Below are 19,374 nucleotides of genomic sequence, written 5' to 3' on the forward strand. Positions count from 1 at the left end.
GAGTCAATTTGAACACCCGGAGTTCCCATTGACGATTGACCGGAGTTGATGTGGTGTTCATCGACAAGTTTATCAGCTTCGAGGCGTGCTGGTATATTTTGTCTAAGATAACCAAATGAATTGCGTCCAGTGCACCGCCTATTATTATTGGCTACTGTTCTCGTATTGCCGGATTTATTCAGTTGGTTCAATGTTGCCTCTGATATCTAGTCCAGTCTCCCTCATGAGTACTGGTAATTCATAAACGTCTCGTAGTACGCCAACATCTTGTTGCCCAAATATTAACTTGATAGCTTGCCTGATCATTGTCCATGTATGATATTTTTCTTGTAAGAACAGGCTGAATAACCATTTTCAGTTGATCGTATACTAGTCAGAATATGTACCTGAGTACGTTGCTCATCCCATTGTGCCGCTCTAGATTCCGAATCCGATCGAACTTCAGGTAACGCAACGCCCAAGCGAGTCAATTTCTTTTAAGAAGGTACTTCGTCAGACTCACAGATAAGCCTTTGCATGCTGAATAAATCCGCCGCTTGAACAAGAAACGAAGTTTCCAACGAGAAGAAATGCTAACTGCATTGAAAATAGAAAACCTCGACTCCTTAGCAAAACGAAAGACTTCTACCCAACCCATCAGGAATAAAACAGTAACCCGACCACCATAATTCGCCACCACACGTTGTCACCCGCTCTCCATCCCAGCACCAACAGGCTCAGCAGGGCATCTCGTGCCTCGGCTCGCACGCCTCCACCTCGAACCGCTCGCGGCTGTGCGCCGGCAGCTCCAGCTTCCACGCGGCGGCCTCGTCTTTGGCCCGCAGCTGCCGCTCGGCGTAGACGAGGATGTCGCCCTCCGTGTGGACGGCCATGTCCCGCCTCCTCTTGACGTACCTGCGGACCAGCCCCGCGAGGAGGGCGAGGAGGAGGAGGGCGCCGAGCGTCGCGCCGACGGCGATGCCTGCGACTGCGGTGCTCGAGAGTTGGTCTTCGTCGGTGGGGGTGGTTGGTGATTGCGCCGGGGAGGATTCTGGGGTTGATGTTGATGTTGATGTTGCGAGGGCGAGGGCTGTTGTGGTGGCTGTCGCGGATTGTGTTACTGATGTGCTGTCGGGTTCGGTGATGTTGAAGTAGTGAGATGTCGCGCTGCTGCCCGACTGTCCCGTCTTGAAGAGTTGAAGGAAGTAGACCTGGCTCAGGTCTGGATTCATTGTTGAAGGAAAACCTGCGTAGCCTACGGTCCAGACCAGGCTTTTTACTGTGGAATTGGCTTTGCAATGGTGTTAGACGCGGCTCTAAGCTATACGTTGTAGCAGAGACTTACATGCGAGCTTGGCATAGGGTCCCTTGATATTCCCCGTTGGCTGCTGCTGCCACAAGATCAGGTCGATGTTCTTGAGGTCCATCTCCCACTGTAAGTCAATGTTGTCGCCGAGTGTGTAGACTGGGTTATCCCGGAAGTCTCCTGCCGGACCCGGGCCCGGCGGGCGGCGGAAGCGGTTCTCTGAGCGCGCGCATGCCGGGAATACGACACCAAAGAGGAGCACTGCGAGGATGTGCATCGCGAATGCCGGTGACGATTTCTTGGTGATGTTCTTGTCGTCTATATCTGAGTGGATGGGCAGATGGACATTGGGCAATCGAGGAGGGTGGAAGCCACTCCGCCGTGGGACACATTGTGTTTTTGCTCGATTCTTTTTCTTCCATTGCAAACCCGTTGCCCTGTCCCCCACCTCGAAGTCGACTGTGCGCGATGGAGGGGTGAGGTTCTCATTTTAAACGTCCTAGCGACGGATCTAGTCAGCGTTGACCTAAACAGTAGTGTCGTTTCGGAGAGTCGAAACGTTGAAGCCTAGACGCCACTGAATCCGCCAGCTATTTGTGCACTGCCAAGACGGGCCATTTTCGTTAGTAATTCAGAGAGATGCTTCAGAAGACGGTATAGGTACGAGTAGAGTTCTATGTGGCTCAACGTTGGTTTCGAGACGTGCTGGAGAGGTTCGTGGTGTTGTGATGCATCGATGGACTCAACAGGGTCAATCTTCATGGGCCCAGCCGTTTCGCGTCTGAAAACTAGCTGACTGAATAGCTACGATGATGATTGACAGAATTAAATGATCCAATCGGCAAAAATGCAAAAGATTACTCCTCGACGGGGAATTGAACCCCGGTCCCCTGCGAATCGTTGAATCCTCAATGACAAGCAGATATCCTCACCACTAGACTATCGGGGATTAGTGGATGTTGGCATCCAGTGATAGTTGGTTGGAGGGAAGGGTGCCTGACAGCCCTATATACCCACTCCAAAAGATGTGCCCCAACACTAGGTCCCATCGCGCCCACATGGATCTCCGGATGGCATGCAAGTTGCAAATAATTCCCAAATCTGTAGTTCCAATAAGTTGATTGATTAGATTTTCATTATCATAGGCGAGCAGCCCTTTGTTTTGGTGCGAATTGCACTATCCCAACATTAATACACCGGCGAAAAGCCCACCCATTCATTCTATGAGCGTCCCACTCAGTCGCCTCTCCGAAAGCGACATCTCTCTTTCTCATGCGTATCTCGATACCACTTTGTCGTCAAGACCCTGGTACAGCTTTCGTTCCTACACGGATACCTCTGTCTCTTCTCGCGATTGAACGAGCACCCCTCGCGAAGGTGCTTGTTGCGGTTGCTTACGCTCGAGAACGTCTTGGTGCATTGCGGTGTGAGGCACTGCAGTCTATCGCTTCGGTTTCGGTGATCGCGCGGCGTCGAGCGAGACGTCGTCGAACCAGCTGCACTACCGACGCTGCTATTGAAGGTGTGAGTACGAGTCAACAAACATTGGGACCAGGTGAACAGTGACTTACCTTATACTCGATGACGATACGTTTCGGCGGAGTTCAAGTGTGCTGAGCGAAGAGAAGCTGCTCGACGGCGTGATGTATGCGTCTGAGCTATGGGCTGGCGATTGTACTGTGAATGGTGGGACAGAAAGCTGGCCAGCAGCTTGACTGGATTGAACCGAGATGCCATGCATCCTGAGGTACTCTGCTAGCAGGGCACAGCAACGAAGATATCCCGGAGGCGTAGCAGTGAAGGTCTCGGTGAACGCGTTGGCCAATCCAGAATGCAAGCCTGGAGTACCTCACGTTAGCGTGCGAGTCTTGAGCAAGTCCGACGCTACACTTGCCTAGGATCAGTGCAAGCACGATGGAGAAAGCCACCGAGAAGAGGAGCAGCATCGTGGCCGACGAGAGAGCGTCTTCCCAGCCTCCATCGAATGATGACGAAGGAGCCGGCTGTCTCGAAGTAGCTTCCTCAAAGCGTTCCATATGTAGAAAGTCCGCCCACACCAGATCATCGCGTTGGGTCGATGAGCCGGCATAGGAGGCCTGCCCCGACTGTGATCGGCCCGGTATCGTCTGGGCCTGAATACTACTGACTCCTACATGCGTTTCTTGTTCATTGAATGCTCTTTGTATAGCTGCAAGCCTAATGCCAGGTGAGGAAATCTTTGACGGTACGGTCTCCTTGCGCTTCTCGAGTGAGATGAGATTTTGAGCCAAGTCTTGGAAATGCGGCAGGTGTTCTGGGTCAAGTTGGGATGGTCTTCGACTTGACGGCGTGTATGCCTACATGCGGAATGCGAGCTCATCGAAAAAGAGCTGAGACGATGCTGGTAGAACGGAGCGCCACCGGTCGAGGTCATCAACAAATCTACATCAATGTTAGCTTTGGCTGCCTAGACGTAGGACTTTATAATAGAGCGCGCCCTTAGGCAGGGAATTGCGAGCAATGGCTTACTGTAGAGATAGGGAATCGTCACTTGAAAGCAACGTTAAATACGTGGCATTTGCCACCAGCAGTGCGTCGAAAATCTCCTCGAGCGACGATGGTGGACTATCCTGCATCAGACCACGGAATACACCAAGACCACGATCCCATACTGTATTAGAATGGACGTAGTCCCCAGCTAAATCGCGAAGCTCTTCATGATCCGAGCAGTCACAAGCCCCATAGAACTGAGAGCACAGGGTCTGCATGGAAGAGACCAGGCTCTGCCCCAAGAGTCGCCGGCGGTGGCGAGAGCATCTCCGTCGGACTCGTTCTTTGGGGGCATCGGCCACTTGGTCATGGCGTCGGCTACGTGGCGTGCTGAAATAGTTAGTATTGCTGCTACTGGTCAGACTGGGAAAACTGTCCGCTTGGGTTCCAGTACAGTTCAGGCCGGACGACACTCGAGATAATGCGGCGGCGGGAGTTGCCTCCATAATGCTCAAGCCTGCAAAACAGTCGAATGTATCATCCGGAGCTGTCGACTGTGGAACATCCATGACGCCAAATGCCAGCATGATTTCCATAATCTGTGTGTTCTCATCAGAGACCGCGATGGCGATTGCCTCTCGTAGCCCCTCGGGTAGGGGTGTTCGCAGCAGTATCGCGCGAACAATTTCGGCCTGGTCCCAGTAGACCGCCGCAGAAAAGGGTGTCAAGACTACATGCTCTGTGCCGCCGACCATCTCGTCGTCAGCGTAGACACCTAAAAAGGTGATCCCTTGCTGTAAAAGGTTCTCTGCTTGCGCAATGTGGCCAAGCCGTATGGCGACGTGAAGGGGGTCGTCGGTTATGTCTCGTAGGAACGGCCCGGGCTGGCTTGTGGACTTGTCTCTTGTTCGCGACGCCAAGTCTAGAACATAGCGATAGATGTCCAGTCGACCTCTGTCGAGCAATTCAAGGAGCAAGTCGGGGTTCGTCTGCCACTCGACTTCACCAGTGCGGACAACAGGCTCGCATAGATCGTGTAAGGCAGTGAGATCACCAGCAAGGGCAAGCTCGGTAAACTTGGATGCCAAGGCTTCGAGGAACGCGTCATCCAGAACATCTGGGAGGAAACCTAGAGCGAAACAGGCGTCGAGGTCGTCCAAGCCGGCATCTATGCTTCGTTGGTGCATGTCGTGAAGCTGGCCGATAGATAGTATGCCACTCGATCGGTACACTTCAGTGCCGATTCCAGCGAATAGTGCTCTATCTAGGAGTAGGTCGCGAACGAGTAGACGGAGCTCGACTGTTGTAGGGTGCGATGGCGATACATTCTCCAGGTGGTGTAAGTAAGCCTTGAGAGTTGCGTAGTTCTTCAACAGATCGGGTAGGTCAAAAGGCGAGGGCACAGCAATAGCAAGTGACTGCAGCAGTGTCAAGCTCTGGTATTCGATCTCTATGGTTTTGGTAAGGCGGCTCTTGGAGACGGTGAAAGCTGGCTGAGAAGCTGGGGAGGAGTAGAGAGGTAGGTAGACCCCTGAGCCAGGCGAAACGGCTTGGAATACTTCCCCGCTGTCACGATGAAGTTATACCTAGAAGTCAGCCAGTCTGCACCCGGACATTCATGAAGGGCGACCCCAAGCAGGATGATAGCGACGCTATGCCTGAGAATAGGTCACAATTGCAGGATGAAATGTATGCAAGACTGTTTCAGGAATAAAAAGTAAGATTGAAAAACACTGCTACATGTGGAACATCATAAATCGAATCCTGATGAGACAAATGTATGGCGTACCTTTCAAACACTTCCGTGTAAGCGAAACACGGCGCATCATCGATAAAGTCATGGCTCATTGACGGTCCATTCAATGCGAAGCCACTATTAGGGAACGAAAGAGCCGCTGGGTGAGATTTGAGATTCTCATCGATATCGGCGAGGCGGAGATTCAGACCTAGAGATGACAGAGACGCCATCTTCACGGCCTAGGACAGCATTGGCGTCAGACAGGGGAGGCAGAGGATCAGGAGTCGGGTTGCGTAAAGGTTCTCACTCCAAATCAATGGAGGAGAAAGAATCGCATATTACAGCTTTGAGATATGAGTACTGAGGTGAGATGTAAGAGAATCCCGCCGTGAAGCTGGGCGGCTTGGTGTTGATGAAGGGATGCCTGGAAAGCGGCCCCGCGGTTGAGGCTGACATGGTGCCCCGGAGGTATGGTGGGTCCCCTGAATTTAGGAATCGGCGGCGGGTCACGCGCGGGGCGCCGTGGACGCTGTGACTGGGCACCAAACGCTGATTTGGAGTTGCCGGTATGCGTCGGTATGCGCGTCGAGAAACGTGATGCCGTGCAGATACGCTGCTTCGGGGCATCGGTTGGCACTGATTCGCCGCAGCAGTTGATTTGTGTAGACGGCATTGTCTAGTGTGCTCTGCCTTGGCTGCCTCCATCGCGACATGTTGACGATTCCGACACCGACGTTAGGAATTGGTGCGCGCTGCGGTGTGTAGCACGCAATGATGATGCATTCTAGGCAGACTTCTGCGCTATCATGCATATAAACCAGTTCACGGGACTTGTTGCTCAGCCAAAGAGGAAGCTCGAAGTTTTCAAAGGGACAATGGTGCATTCGTAAGTATCGGGATGATAAGATGATGGGAATGCAACGAGGTTCCTCCATTAGAGGATCCGCCGACCGCTGCCCTTCCACTGAGATCTCATTGCTTACATAAGGCTCACGAGAAAAGCTGACATAATCGAAGCACTTTAGACACCAGACCGCGCAGACCCGCACGGCTGATCTCGACTGCCTCTCATTGGCCAACACCGGGTTAATTGAAATGCCCCACGACGCGACTCGACGCGTCTCCCCGGCGCCAGAGCCCCCAGCAACATTTCCAACTTTCGTCTGCCCTCAACACCAAGCCCACGCAAGACTTTCCTGTATACACATGCCCACATAACGCCAACATGTTGCGACACGACTTCAACCGGATCGACCCCAAGAGGCGCAATGTCGTCGACCATCGCAAGAAGCAGTTTGCTTCCCCCGCCTACAAGGAACTCGAATACCCCCACAGACTCAACTTTTACACCGACGCGCCAACGGCCGACATTACTCTCGAGCAATTTGAACAATGGGCCATTGACCGGCTAAGGGGTGCGTCTACCAGTATTATGTCTGTCTCTCGCCGTCACTAAAAACATCCTCAATCAGTTCTTGCCGAGTTGGAGGCCTGCGCGTTCCGCAACAAATCCCCCCAAGAAGTCGCGAACCACATGAAGCCGCTCCTCGACAAGTACCTCCCGCTCGAGTCCAATACCTCGCACTCGCCGAAGCTCTTCGCCCAGCGTCAAAAAGACCACTACAGTCACTTCATCCTCCGCTTAGCCTTTGCCCGAACCGAGGACCTCCGTCGTCGCTTCACGCGCGTCGAGACGATGCTTTTCCGCTTGCGATTCAACAGCGACGACATGAGCGAACGGGCGGCCTTCGTCGGTAGCCTGGATCTCGACTGGTGGGAAGCTGTCACGGATGACGAGAAGCGCGAGTACTCATCCGAGCTGGCTGCCATGTCGCGCGGCTGGGGCAAGACGGCCTCTACAGAAGACGACACATGGTTCAAGGTCGACTGGGCCCGGGTGCCGGAACTGGTCGAGCAGCGCAAGGTGTTCCTGAAGGCAGGCAAGGCGTTTGTACCAGGGAGAGAACAGGCCAGTATGGTGAACGGAGAGTTCGTCTCGCGGTTGGAGAGACAATTAGAGGTAGGCTCATGACACGACCACGGTGTCTGGGTGATACTGACGTTGAACAGCTTACCGCACGCGCTCTTCCCCGACTCGACGAAGACGACCGTCTGACCCCGATCCTAGATCACCTCTCCAAGAACTTCATCACGCCAGATAGCTCATACAGCTCGAATACCGGCGCCCCGCCCGGCGCCGAGATCACCGCCCGCAACATCGACAACCTCTCACAACACTTCCCCGCCTGCATGTCGCACCTCCACCGCTCGCTGCGCCGAGACGCTCACCTTAAGCACTTTGGCCGCTTGCAATACTCTCTTTTCCTCAAGGGCATCGGCCTGAACCTCGAAGAGTGCCTTGTCTTCTGGAGACAGAGCTTCCGCAACATCACAGACGACACATTCAACAAGGAGTATCGTTACAACGTGCGCCACGTGTACGGCGACGTCGGCGGCGACTCAAACCGTCGCGGAGGTGGCTATAGCCCGTTCAGCTGTCAGAAGATCCTGACCGAGCACCCACCCGGCTCGGGCGAAGCCCACGGCTGCCCCTACCGCCACTTCAACTTGGAGAATCTGACCACTCTGATGCAAGGCATGGGTGTGAGCGATCGAGCCACATTGCAGGGCGTCAAGGAGGATAAGGAGAACCAAAAGTTCCATATGGCGTGTAATCGGTACGTCTCAATGCTCCGTTTTGTTGTCTACCGTTTTTGGGGACCATTGACTAACATGCCTCCAGCGTATTCGAGCACTTGCATAAGCAGGAACTTAAAAAGGCAAAGGACGAGAGCGTGTTCACGTCTGCACAACTCGAGACAATCGTCCATCCCAACGAGTACTTTAAGCGCAGCTACCTCCTCAAGAACCTCGACAAGGCGACAGATGTCAAGATGGAGGGGTGAGCGTAGCCTGAGGCCTCACAGTAACAGTATGCCTTGTGACTCGTGGCAGACTCGCTCACGGCCAGTTACGACCAGTGGTTCGAGAGTCTTCTCTCGAGGCAGGGACTTAGCTCGAGCAAGCGTATAGCTAAGCTTTTCTGCCACAAGGCTTGTGCTGATAAGCTCGCCGACGGGAACATACCTGGGGGCGGGAAGCGGCTGCCTCACTAACGAAGCGTGTGGCTTGATGAAAGAGACGGGTTCCACGGCGGTCTGGACCCTGTTGCCAGCGAAATGCTGCAGTAGAGAGTGTTGGAGGGGGAGGGCGTTGGATAACGATGGCAAATGTCTTTTCGCGAAACTACCTTATGGCGATACATCGGCGTTTATTCTACTTTAATTATTTGATGAAGGATTGGGCAGGGTCCGCGAACGCGCGGGCGGGAGGGAAACTTGATGTCATGGTTTAGGTTCGTTTCTTGCGGAAAGTGTAGTTCGAGGACAGCAGAAAAGAAGAGCCATCCGAAGTATTCCTTGTCTTGAGTGAAAGGTTTGACATCTCCCACGTGTCCCGCCGTGTCTCGTTTCAAAAAAGGAGACGGTGAAGCAGATGAAGGAAGAAAGCCCAAAGCTGGCCAATGTTTCCACCTTGATCGGAACCAGAGAGCGTCGAGACTTTTGATGAAGGAAGCTCGCCGTCTGGAACACACCCCATCGGTCTCGTTCCGGTTCTCCTTATTGGGATCAAGCTCTCCCTCTCCCGTCTCTTGGCTTTGTCTCTTGCCCTCGGCTCGCTCGGTGTCTTGACGGGAGTTTGGGGTTTCACGATCACGATCGGACTAAGACTAGACTCGCGGACCATACCGTGGTGGATGCACTGGGGTAAATAGAGCGGGAAATGACTAAAAAACGGGACCGTTTGTGTTTGGTTTCTGCCTTTCAACTCTTCATTGGGGGGGACTGACAAACAAAGAAGCTTATGAAGCTTGGTGTTGGATTGTGTCAGAGAGAGACATACAGAGACTACCTAGGTCTAGATCCTGACCGACTCCGCGGAAGTTCCCCTTCTACACTACCTGAAGCATCACTCTACCAACATGCAGCGCTGCTTGGTAGGGAGCCAGGGAGAAGGAACAAGCCCTTTTGCTGCGAGCTGCGAGTTTAATTGGAATAGCCTTCACGAAGCTGGGTAAGGGTAAAGTCTTGAGAGAGGGGGCGTGCGAGCGTGCATGCGAGCAGACGGTCTTGTCTGTTCCTGTCCGTCCGTCTGTTTGCAAGTGGACTTACCTAATGGAAGCCCCGGATGCCACGGCACTCTCGGGCATCACGAGATGCGGACTTGCTCGAGAATCCGTGGCGTCTGGTGACAGTTTTGATGGTTTCTTTAGCATGTTGCCAGGCAGGATAATCACAAATCCCGAAGCAGCTGGCGCGGGGCCGGGTGCTTTTCGTTCGTGCACGCGGCAGCGCTTGCAGGTCGAATCAGTCCGATGTGAGCATCTCTTCTCAATTCTCTTCCCAGGCTTGTCATTTGGCTCGGGAGGCTTCAGGGATGTGTTTGCGATGACTCTCTATAATCTGCGATGGCTATCTACCAGCACGAAACGTGTGATCACCCGCTTGGACTCTACTTGGTTGTCCTCTGCCTCGGATCTCCGTCTGGTCTATCCGTATGGTATCGTGCGGCCTCCCCTGCAAGTGGGCAGAAAATGGTGGGCGAGACCAGACTTCCAGAGTCCGGGCTGGAGCTGGGGCGATAGGGCTGCCCACGGCTTTTGCGGGAGGTGACATTCTGTCTGGAGACCATTTGATGAGGAGTTAGACATGACTCTCAATGACATTCCGCTGCAAGTTTGGTCCTGGACTTCCTGGTGCGACCACAGAATCCAACGCAGTAACGCAGCATTAAAACAGAGTTTCTGCTTTGCATGTGGACCGGTCCAGAACGCTTCCCCCGACCTCTGGCCCCTGGGTCTGGCCGTGGAGCGGTCTAGACCACCTCTCTTCCTGTCTCTGTCTGTCTCCCCTCAAGGCTTCAATCCTCGTCAAACACCCTGGGCTGGCGAACCGTTACACAGGAACAGGAGCTTGTCTGGACTGGGGGGATGAGCTTGGTTGCTGGCTTTCCTGCCAGGGCTGTAAACTCGCTCCTCCAGGGTCCGGAACGCGAAAGATGCGCTCGGAAACCGGTTGCTGCTGTGTATTTCGCATGTCGAGCCAAGGGGTACCCTAGGCATGGAATGAAAAGCCGGGTTTTGACGGCGAGGGGAATGAGCATGCAGGGCACGATGCTCGCTCCAACTTCTCTAGAGAGGTTCATCCGCCCCATCTGAAGGCTGAAGTCGAAAGAGATTCCAGACTCCTCATGTTCGCGATGCCGAGGGAAGGGTCTCGAATCCAAGGTCGGGCTCATCTTTTTTTTCTCCTGATTTCCTCGCCGATTCTCCACCATAACCTCGACGTGGAGATCGAGCTGAAGCGTGCATTGGCAAATCTCAGTTGAGGCCAGCCAGCTAAGGCAGACGAAGAAAAAGGAAACAGCCCGAACGCGGCTCTGCTCTCCTGCTGCTCTGTGCCAACGGCGACAGTTCTTTGCGGGGGTGAGTGCTATGTGTGTGTGTCTGTGTTCGACCGAGATCTAGACCTGGTGGTGTATCTCTAGAAGCTATTCACAAATGTCGGGGGGGACAAAACGGACGGACGTGTATTGCTTGACGGGTTTCCACTATTTCGTATGCAATAACCGATAACACGCCTATTCCCCATCGTGGATGGCATCGTGGGGTGCAGACCAAGAAACATCGTGGCCTTGGTTTTTCGTCCTTTCCCCCTCCCCTTCCCCTCCCCCTACGGAAATTTCGTACCAATCTTTTTCGGACTCCGTTTTCTTGAGGACCCTCCCTACCTTGCCTTGGATGGGGACTAGGGCGTGTGCATTTCCACGAAAGCGCCGCGCCGCAACACCAAAAAAGAAGGGCTGGACTGCACCGGAACGAAATCAGAACCAGGCACAAGCACAGAAAAAACCAGGGAAAACGGAGACCCCTCCTCGAATTGGGGGAACGGTTCACTCTCATGCACAATGAGGTCAGTCGTTCCCTCTCAGAGTCTCACACCCCCCAGCGGCCAGACCCGTCTCGACCGCTCACTCACCTCACCCACCCGCCTCCCGGACATGGGGACATGGTCCTTGGAGAGGGGCCGTAACGTACACCCTTCCGTTCGGTCTGGTCTGGGCCCCTTTTTCCTTTCCTCTCACGGAACCAATTTCGTGTGCTTCTTCAACTTCCGAGGTTGACGTTTGACGGTTGATCAGAACGCTAGGGAGGCTGTACGCTATGCAATGGCAAGCTGCGTACTTTAGCCTCGGACGATGAGATATATGCATCTGCTCACCACAACCCGGATTTCTTCCCCAGATGGGTTGGTTTCCCACGCACCACACCGCATATGATGACCCCGGAAAAAAGAAGAATCAAGGATCTAAGAAAAGCATCAGGGTCCCCTCCGTTCTAGACTTCTAACCCTACAGACAGTCTACAGACAAGACCCCTTGTTTTTCCGGGCGACGATGTAGGGAAAGATGGGGGGAGTGTGCTGTGTGATGGTAATCCGTTCCATCTCGAGACAGTCGACCATCCTGTTCTGAGCAAAACTACGCGATGAGAAAATGCACACACCCCGTCCTCTTCACCCGCTCTGTGAAGCCTGTATACCATCTGTTATCCTGCGTCGTAAGACCCTTTGGTTCCCGTCGACCCTTCAAAAAACCCCTAAGCCCCTAAATGCTGCGAGAAGTGCACCACCCTGCCCTACCCTACCCTAGTGCATCGCGGCCTGGGTCAAACGGGCGCATAACACAAAATGTCTTGGAATAGCAACGCCCAGTGATGTCGGCTACGCGTCTGTGTGATTTGCCAATGACGCCAGACCGGGACACCGGGTGACGAAATCCCGCGTTTGTTTGCTGTGTTAGTGTCTCTCAAGTCTATTCGGTGGTCCCCCCCCCCCTGGTCACTCTCGGATTGGGGCACGTCAGCGTGCCGGTTGGTTGGTTTGACACTTCGGAATGGTGGGAGAAAAGACTGAACAAGACAGGGATATAGATTCGAGGTTGGGTGTCAGCTGTGTATAGCGGTGTAAGAGCAGAAACAGCGTTGAGAAGTTGGGAATAGTTGCATTTCGCTGGGAGAGAAGATCATTGCACAACATCAGGAAGCACTGCAGAGGTTGTCTCAGCCCATCGCGCATCACCTCTGCCATGGCGATTTTCAGCGCGGGGTTATGCCCAAGAATGGCCAAAGCATCACGGCCCATTCTTAGCCTTGGGCTCTCCTTCAGCAACGTCCACGGCACAAACTTGCTTGGCAAGAGATGTAGTGAAAGATCGACTCCAGGACCCCGACCTCTGGCCTCTGACAAATCCGTTGCCGTGGGCCCGACTGAGTGGGTTGACTTGTCCTCGGGCACAAGGCTTGCGCGGCGGCGCCCTCCCTAGACACGCACGACACGCACTTAGTGCCCAGCCCGCGCGGCCAAGTTTGTTGGAATCGTAACACTCGAGAGAGACACCCAGCACCGAAACGTGAAGCTATTCGCGTCGCGAGGTCACCATCTCTAGCTCACCCGTCTCACCCGTCTCATCCGTACTGGTTCAACCAGCATGCCGGGTCACGCAGGCGCTGCTTCGCAAATATCAGATACTAACTATGCGCAATTCCCAACTAAACCCCTCGGCCGTCGTCATTTGGTGGCCCACTGACGCTGTTAGCTGCGAACCAAGGGGTCTCTTTTCCATGCCTAGCACGAACCAACGCGGGTGTATAATGCTAGCATTGACGACATGACGAACGGCGTAACGGTATCCTGAGCCTCACGACCAAAGCCGTCAGAGCTGCGACGCCGAGGCCCCGGGTGGCCGAGGCTGTTCCAGATCGACGGAGTTAAGCTAACAAGAAGGGTTTCGGGGAGCCAAGTGGAGTTGGGAACGCGATGGCGAATACGATAATGCGAATGCCGAGAGAAAAGATGATGCCGCGGACTCGGCCGGCGGTTTCTCTCGTCGGCTACGGATCGATTGCCGTGTTCGGTAAGTTAGTCATCGAGCTTTGTTGAGAGGCTTCACTACTACTAAGCCACAAGCCTCGGAGCCTCGGAGTTTTCTTGGCAATCGCTTCCATAGACAGATACGGATACATGATACGTGCACCGAACCGTACGACACAAGCCTCCTTTCTTGATGGTGTTCCAGAAGCGAACGATCGAGACCGATAGGATGCGGTCAGGGACAGGCCGAGGGAGCGGTAGGACCACCACTCTAAATCACCGGATGAAAGACGTCTCTTGGCAGTAAACGATGCCATCACCGTTTCTGTGCTTACGTGTGCGCACTCTGGGCGACGCGGATGAGAACCCCGGAGCCGATCATCCCCGGTCCCACGCTATTGGCTTGCGACTAAGAGTAGACTTGACATCATTCTTGCGGCGTGCCTACGAGATGCCCCGCCGACCGCTTCAACAGTCTAGATCTATGGTGCACTAACCAGACAACTCTGCAACACCTCGTCGTACTGGTGATGGGCGTGCGTTTTTCTACACAGTATTATCTTGGTACACCTGGATCTGGCCAAGACGTGATTCCTCATGTTAAGGGATAGGCATTCGCAAGCGCAACGAACGAAACATGACAAGAACCCCTGAAGCGAGGTCGCAAAAAAGAAGGAATAAGGATACCAAGAAATGCACGAGCAAAGTCAAACATCAGGGCAGATTGGAAGAACCACGATTCTAGGTAGTATGCTATGCATCCCCATGAGTCGAGATTCGATTATCTACAACATGATGACATGCCCTTTCTCCACTCCCACCATCCATTTTTTTCGTTATCATCCGGCACGGCAACGACTTCCCCGTGAACGATAGCCGTTCCCGCCGCCGGTGGGATCAATGATTTGACGGGAGAAACGACTGGCTACCGTATCCGATGTCATGTGCTGGCACGGGGAACGGCAACGGACACGGGGGGAAGAGAGGAACGGCCAAGCGGTGCCGTGATCTTGACTCGTGCGAGATTGCGAGACGGTGGGTGAGCGACATTCTGACACTGACAGTGCCGTGGTCCGTGGAGAAGAAACCTTGAAGAATTGCGTGGACAGGTGGGAACCGTCAACCGCAATGTGACGGGTTGTCCAATCTATCCGTACGATTTTTTGATTGCGGCAAGTGGAGTTCCCCGGTATGGTTCCGAATAGCATCATCATCCGCGAAGCCAAGACAAGGGGAAAACATGCAGACGCACGACTTGTCTCCGCGGATTTGGACATACCAGGGATTATCTCCTCTCTCAACCTCTCAAAATCTCTCGCTTAACGATTTTGTTGAAACAAGAACGTATCCATCAACCCACACACGTCAAAGAGTTCGAAAACTCGCATCTCCAATCCCCACAATCGACGAGATTGCAGTCCAACATCTTTCTTGCATCCTGGAGAAAAGACATCTTACGATGGGGAGCATGGCCCCAACATCAGACCACCGAGCTGTCAAATGCTGCATGTGCGCGGCGCGGGTTCGCTGGGGATGCTGGAGATTATGCCTGGATCATTCCGTCATGTCCGGTCCGTGGCAGCCGGAGCCGGTTTCTCGCGAGGAAACCTTAGCCCAGGCGACCTGGGAGACCACTCATGAAGCGGCTTTCGGGTTGTAAAGGACGACCCCGTGTGTGTATGTGATGGTGTTGATGACGATGATGTATCACATCAGACGATTAAGTCGATTCGAGCACATCGTACCAGAAATCCGGAAACGGAATGTGTGATGAGATGGAGATTGCCTTGGTATCAGTGCCCAGACAGATGCACAGGAACAGATGTGTACGGGGCAGATGCGCAGATGCAAGGCCAAGAATTTATGATGCGAGCGTTATGAACCGTTGTCTGAATCCAATGTGCGGCCGTTACAGATGAATTACGGTTGTCGTAATGATTTCGAAAACGAGGAAATCAAAATGGGTATATTCTCGTTATTGCATCTTTTCACATCTCGAACGGTGCAATGGGCCAATTGAGTCCGTTATTTCGCACAATAAACGGATCAAGCTGGCCTGAGCTCCGTCATTGATGCCGTTCATGATGTTTGCTCCCCGTCAGGCACAAGAACGTCAAGGTGTAGGAAGGAAAGGGTGTGCCGGCAACGTCAGAGGGGGGTGTGTAGATGTGCTCAGTCCGTTTTCGACGTGAGATTTGTGGGACGTACGGAGTAGACGGAGGCTGGTTGGTCAATGACCGCCAACCTTGGGATGGCTGCCCGAGCCGAACGGTGACAGCTTGCTTCCCCTTCCTTTCACTCTGTACGGAGTAGTGCAGGATGCCAATGACGACGACGCTGAGCCGTATGAGCCGAATTTAATGAATACTGAGGATGCATTGCATCGCGTCGCTAGAGATGCAGCGGTAGGCGAAAGCCACGATAACCACATCATCTACAGACTGCAAGCCACCGTGATAGACGCGAAGCTACGGTAGCTTCCGTCCGGGGGTTCCGTCCTACCTTCGCCCGCACCGTTCTTCCGGGCCCTTCTCCCTGCCGTTCATCTTCCGTCTCAAGGCCACGTCCGAAGCCACGCAACGAACACAAAGTGAACGGCGCAGCCGGCATATGCGAGACCCGGATCTACCTACCTTATGCACCGGGGCTTGCTTACTTACCCTTGGTGGTGGTGGTGGTGGTTGTTTGGCAGGACTGCAGGACTCACCGGAACAGCCTCGATTCCTGTATGCAGGCCCTTGCGGGAAAAAAGCAGTAGTTTGTTTCTTCACACAGCCTCAATGTCTCCCCGCCCGACTGTACGAATGCTCCGTACGGGGAGCCCTGCGTGTCTTGGATTTCTCCGTTCAACTCAGAAGAGGACAGGGTGATGAGCAGGGGAAGGTCTTACTGGCCTCACTTTTGGCCTGCAAAAGAACCCAATTGTCTCGCAAGAAGGGAACACCTAACCCAACAAACTCGTAGTCGGGCTGGCATCAAAGAGGGACCCTGGACTTATGGAGAAGGGGCATCACCGCCCTCTGCAACTTACATTTCCAGTGACACCAGATAACCACAAACAAGCTCTTTACCGGGTGTCTACCCTCTCGTATGCAATTGAACCTTCAATTCAAGTTCATACCTCGTTGCTCCGTAAAAGAATGGCCAGGTATGTACTCCGTAGAACAGGGCTGGCAGGAGAGGCTATCGGTATCTCAGCTGCTCAGCACCCCCGACTCAGCTGGTATGGTTATCAAACCAATTCTTTTCCCCACATGATCCGAACACGCCCGTATCCAGTGCATTTTTTTATGATGATCATTTCCCTCCTCTGCCAGAGTTTGAACGTTATCTTGCGGAAATCTCACCCCCAAGGGGGCCCCAAATATTGATCAGGTGTTCTTATTCTGTCGCACAGCTTGGCACATATTTGCACTCAACCTCCAAGGCGAGAGAAAAAAATATGATGGGGCGCGCAGGAAGGAAACATGAGAAGTGAGGCTCCGGTAAGTCGGAACGAATCTCACTCTGCACGCCCCGACGAAGAAGTTCCAAGGAAACCCCATATGGTGGTCCCCCTCCTCCTCGGAATGGCCCCAAAATTAGCAACACCAGATGCAAGCAATCATGTAATATCCATACGAAGCTCCTCACATATCACCAACAATCCATTCTACCAAGTACACTACTTCGCTTGCTTTCGCCGCAGCACAGGCCAGGACCCTGAATGAATCTCGTAAGCTGGGGCCCTACGGCCTGCGGCCTGCCAGACTCTCGCTCCCTTAGTGTCGATCATTTGTGCCCATCTATCTCAAACCAGGACAGGATCCCCGTCTCCAGAATTTAGAGCCGAGTCAAGAAACTCTAGTCTATTACCACACTCTCTCATTGTGGGCGATGGTCGCATTCTATCTTGGTCGTATCATGCTGCCGCGCAAGTACGACTCGCCGAACCGTGCTTTTTTGAGCTCTCGGTCATTTCCAGATGCCACTCAACCCCACCATTCTCTCTGTCAGCCCCGATTTCATCGACACCGTACAGAGCATGAAGCCCTGAATCCGTGTGTACGGAACTACGGATAATAATTTGTGACAGTCCCTTGCCCGCCTTGTCTCCAGCCTCCCCCGCCAAAGAAGGAGCCCTATCTGCAAAATAAATCACGCTGGCGGCTGATCGAGGCGAACGGGAGGAGACTTGGGATATGGTGATGTTCGCCATACGAAACGTACCCCCATCTTCTCGATCGACGGAAATGTCTCCTTCTGCCAACTTTCCAGTAATTAGTCCCAGAGCAACGAGGCCTCCGTCTTTGCAAAGTTGCCCTTCCACCATCCGTTTGCAGACAGTTCGTCTGCCGTACCAAGCAGATCCCATCACCATGCTCCCACTTCGCGCGCAACCCTACTCCATGTCGAGCTGAGAAAAATCGTCCTACGGCCTACCAGTCCCCGAGCTGGAGACAACCTTATGAGACGGGGTGATAATCACACCTTACGGAGCTGACCGTCCTGCCATGACCATCATACATGGAGGCAATGGTAGGAGCGTCAACTTTTTTCCCCACGAAAGCTGCAACCAAGACCCCTTCTTCGGTACTATAGCCGCATACACGTCGTTATCATAAGAGGCTCCCCCTTTATCATAGCCGGCGTCTGTTAATGGGGGGGAGGGACCCAGGCGGTTGAGACGAGCGAGAGATACCGCGCTCGCGCGGCTCAAGGGGAGCCATGGGAGGGGGGGGGAGCCACCATTCTGACGCCGGAACTTGGCGAGACGAGCGTGGATGGTCTCCCAAATGCCAATGCCACGATACGACACCGTGGTAAATCCCAAAGCCTGAGCTTCCGTGGACATGGACTATCAAACACCCAGCATCTCATTCTTTCGTGAACCTGTCCCCGTCGGAGTCGTCGCAGCCCCAATCCATGCTTCCACGTCGACATCCGCAGTTCATCCACCCTTTGACACTCTTCCCAGCTCCATCCCGGCTGCACCGCGCACCCAGCACCCAGAAGAAGAGAGAAAAAGGCCAACCTGCGCGGTAGATCTTCTCGTGTCATGTCACACCCCAAGAGCTATGATTATCGTTCCTCTCGCTGCGCTCTTCCTGACCTTGCCCATGCCCTCCCCCCTCCTCCTTCGCGCCAGCGCCAGCGCGGTTTCTGATACATTTTACAAGCTAAGCGAAGGCCCCTACCTCGATGTCACGGACATGCGCGAGGCCATTCAAGAGGAGGGGCGGGGCTGAGAGGTCATGATCTGCGTCTGCGCTATGCGTGCGCAGTATGCGAGCGCGACTCCCACGGGTTCGATTGTATGACTGGTTTCGCAATATTCGCAGAAAATGTTGGTGATTGATGGCTTTGGTGGTTGTTTACTCGACCTGCCATCCGGTCTCATGCAGATGGTCTTTGCATCTTTTTCACAGCCACAGTCAACTCGAACTGTCTCCGTGCATAGGTAGATGTACGTCAAGTCCAGAGGTGGTGGTAAGCAGCATCAACGCCCCAAAGCAGAATAAACCGTTCGCCGAAACGGGATGCCCTCCTGCACCTCAGCACACCATCTCCCCCAAAGGCCGTCCTCCTCCCAAAAGAGTTTCGCAAGGTTACCGATTCGTTGAGAATCAGGGACCGAACACTTCTAGAGTCGCCAAACTTCCTGTTTTCCGTGCAGATGTTTGCAGATCGCTTCCCCCTCCAGTATCGAATTCACGTAAAATATAAAGATTGCACACGCCAAACGCGAACCGGACGGTAGGGACCGGAAGGCGGGCTGCACTTCGCCTCTCATCCCCCCAGATGCAAGATGCGGGCAATATTTAGAAACACAGACGCTACGAGAGAGAGACTGGAATGCGGGCCTTGGGGCCTTGAGTGAAGTCGCTGTAACGTAACGTGACAGCGAGCTGAAATCATTGAATTGGTATCAGACGGCATAATGACACAATTCCATCATCGGGTATTTGGGT

The 19,374-nt window shown here is 53.7% G+C and overlaps 3 protein-coding genes across 3 annotated transcripts; 1 reads left to right on the plus strand and 2 right to left on the minus strand.

Moving 5' to 3' along the window:
• Positions 1-716: 716 nt before the first annotated feature.
• HER10_EVM0010924 (uncharacterized protein) lies at positions 717-1,562 on the minus strand (the record flags this gene model as incomplete). Its single annotated transcript, XM_035480368.1, has 3 exons — positions 717-975; positions 1,018-1,270; positions 1,325-1,562. 3 exons carry the CDS (start codon positions 1,560-1,562, stop codon positions 717-719), a joined length of 750 nt encoding a protein of 249 aa, XP_035338881.1.
• A 959-nt stretch (positions 1,563-2,521) lies between these two features.
• HER10_EVM0003468 (uncharacterized protein) lies at positions 2,522-5,722 on the minus strand (the record flags this gene model as incomplete). Its single annotated transcript, XM_035473143.1, has 6 exons — positions 2,522-2,786; positions 2,857-3,124; positions 3,180-3,578; positions 3,630-3,706; positions 3,794-5,320; positions 5,544-5,722. 6 exons carry the CDS (start codon positions 5,720-5,722, stop codon positions 2,522-2,524), a joined length of 2,715 nt encoding a protein of 904 aa, XP_035338184.1.
• Positions 5,723-6,370: 648 nt separating this feature from the next.
• HER10_EVM0007765 (eukaryotic and archaeal DNA primase) lies at positions 6,371-8,398 on the plus strand (the record flags this gene model as incomplete). Its single annotated transcript, XM_035477310.1, has 4 exons — positions 6,371-6,907; positions 6,965-7,512; positions 7,563-8,170; positions 8,236-8,398. Exons 1-4 carry the CDS (start codon positions 6,718-6,720, stop codon positions 8,396-8,398), a joined length of 1,509 nt encoding a protein of 502 aa, XP_035338588.1. The 5' UTR covers positions 6,371-6,717.
• Between the last annotated feature and the right edge of the window lie 10,976 nt (positions 8,399-19,374).

The sequence above is a fragment of the Colletotrichum scovillei genome (assembly GCF_011075155.1).
Source record: "Colletotrichum scovillei strain TJNH1 chromosome Unknown Contig00001, whole genome shotgun sequence".
Taxonomy (NCBI): Eukaryota; Fungi; Ascomycota; class Sordariomycetes; order Glomerellales; family Glomerellaceae; genus Colletotrichum; species Colletotrichum scovillei.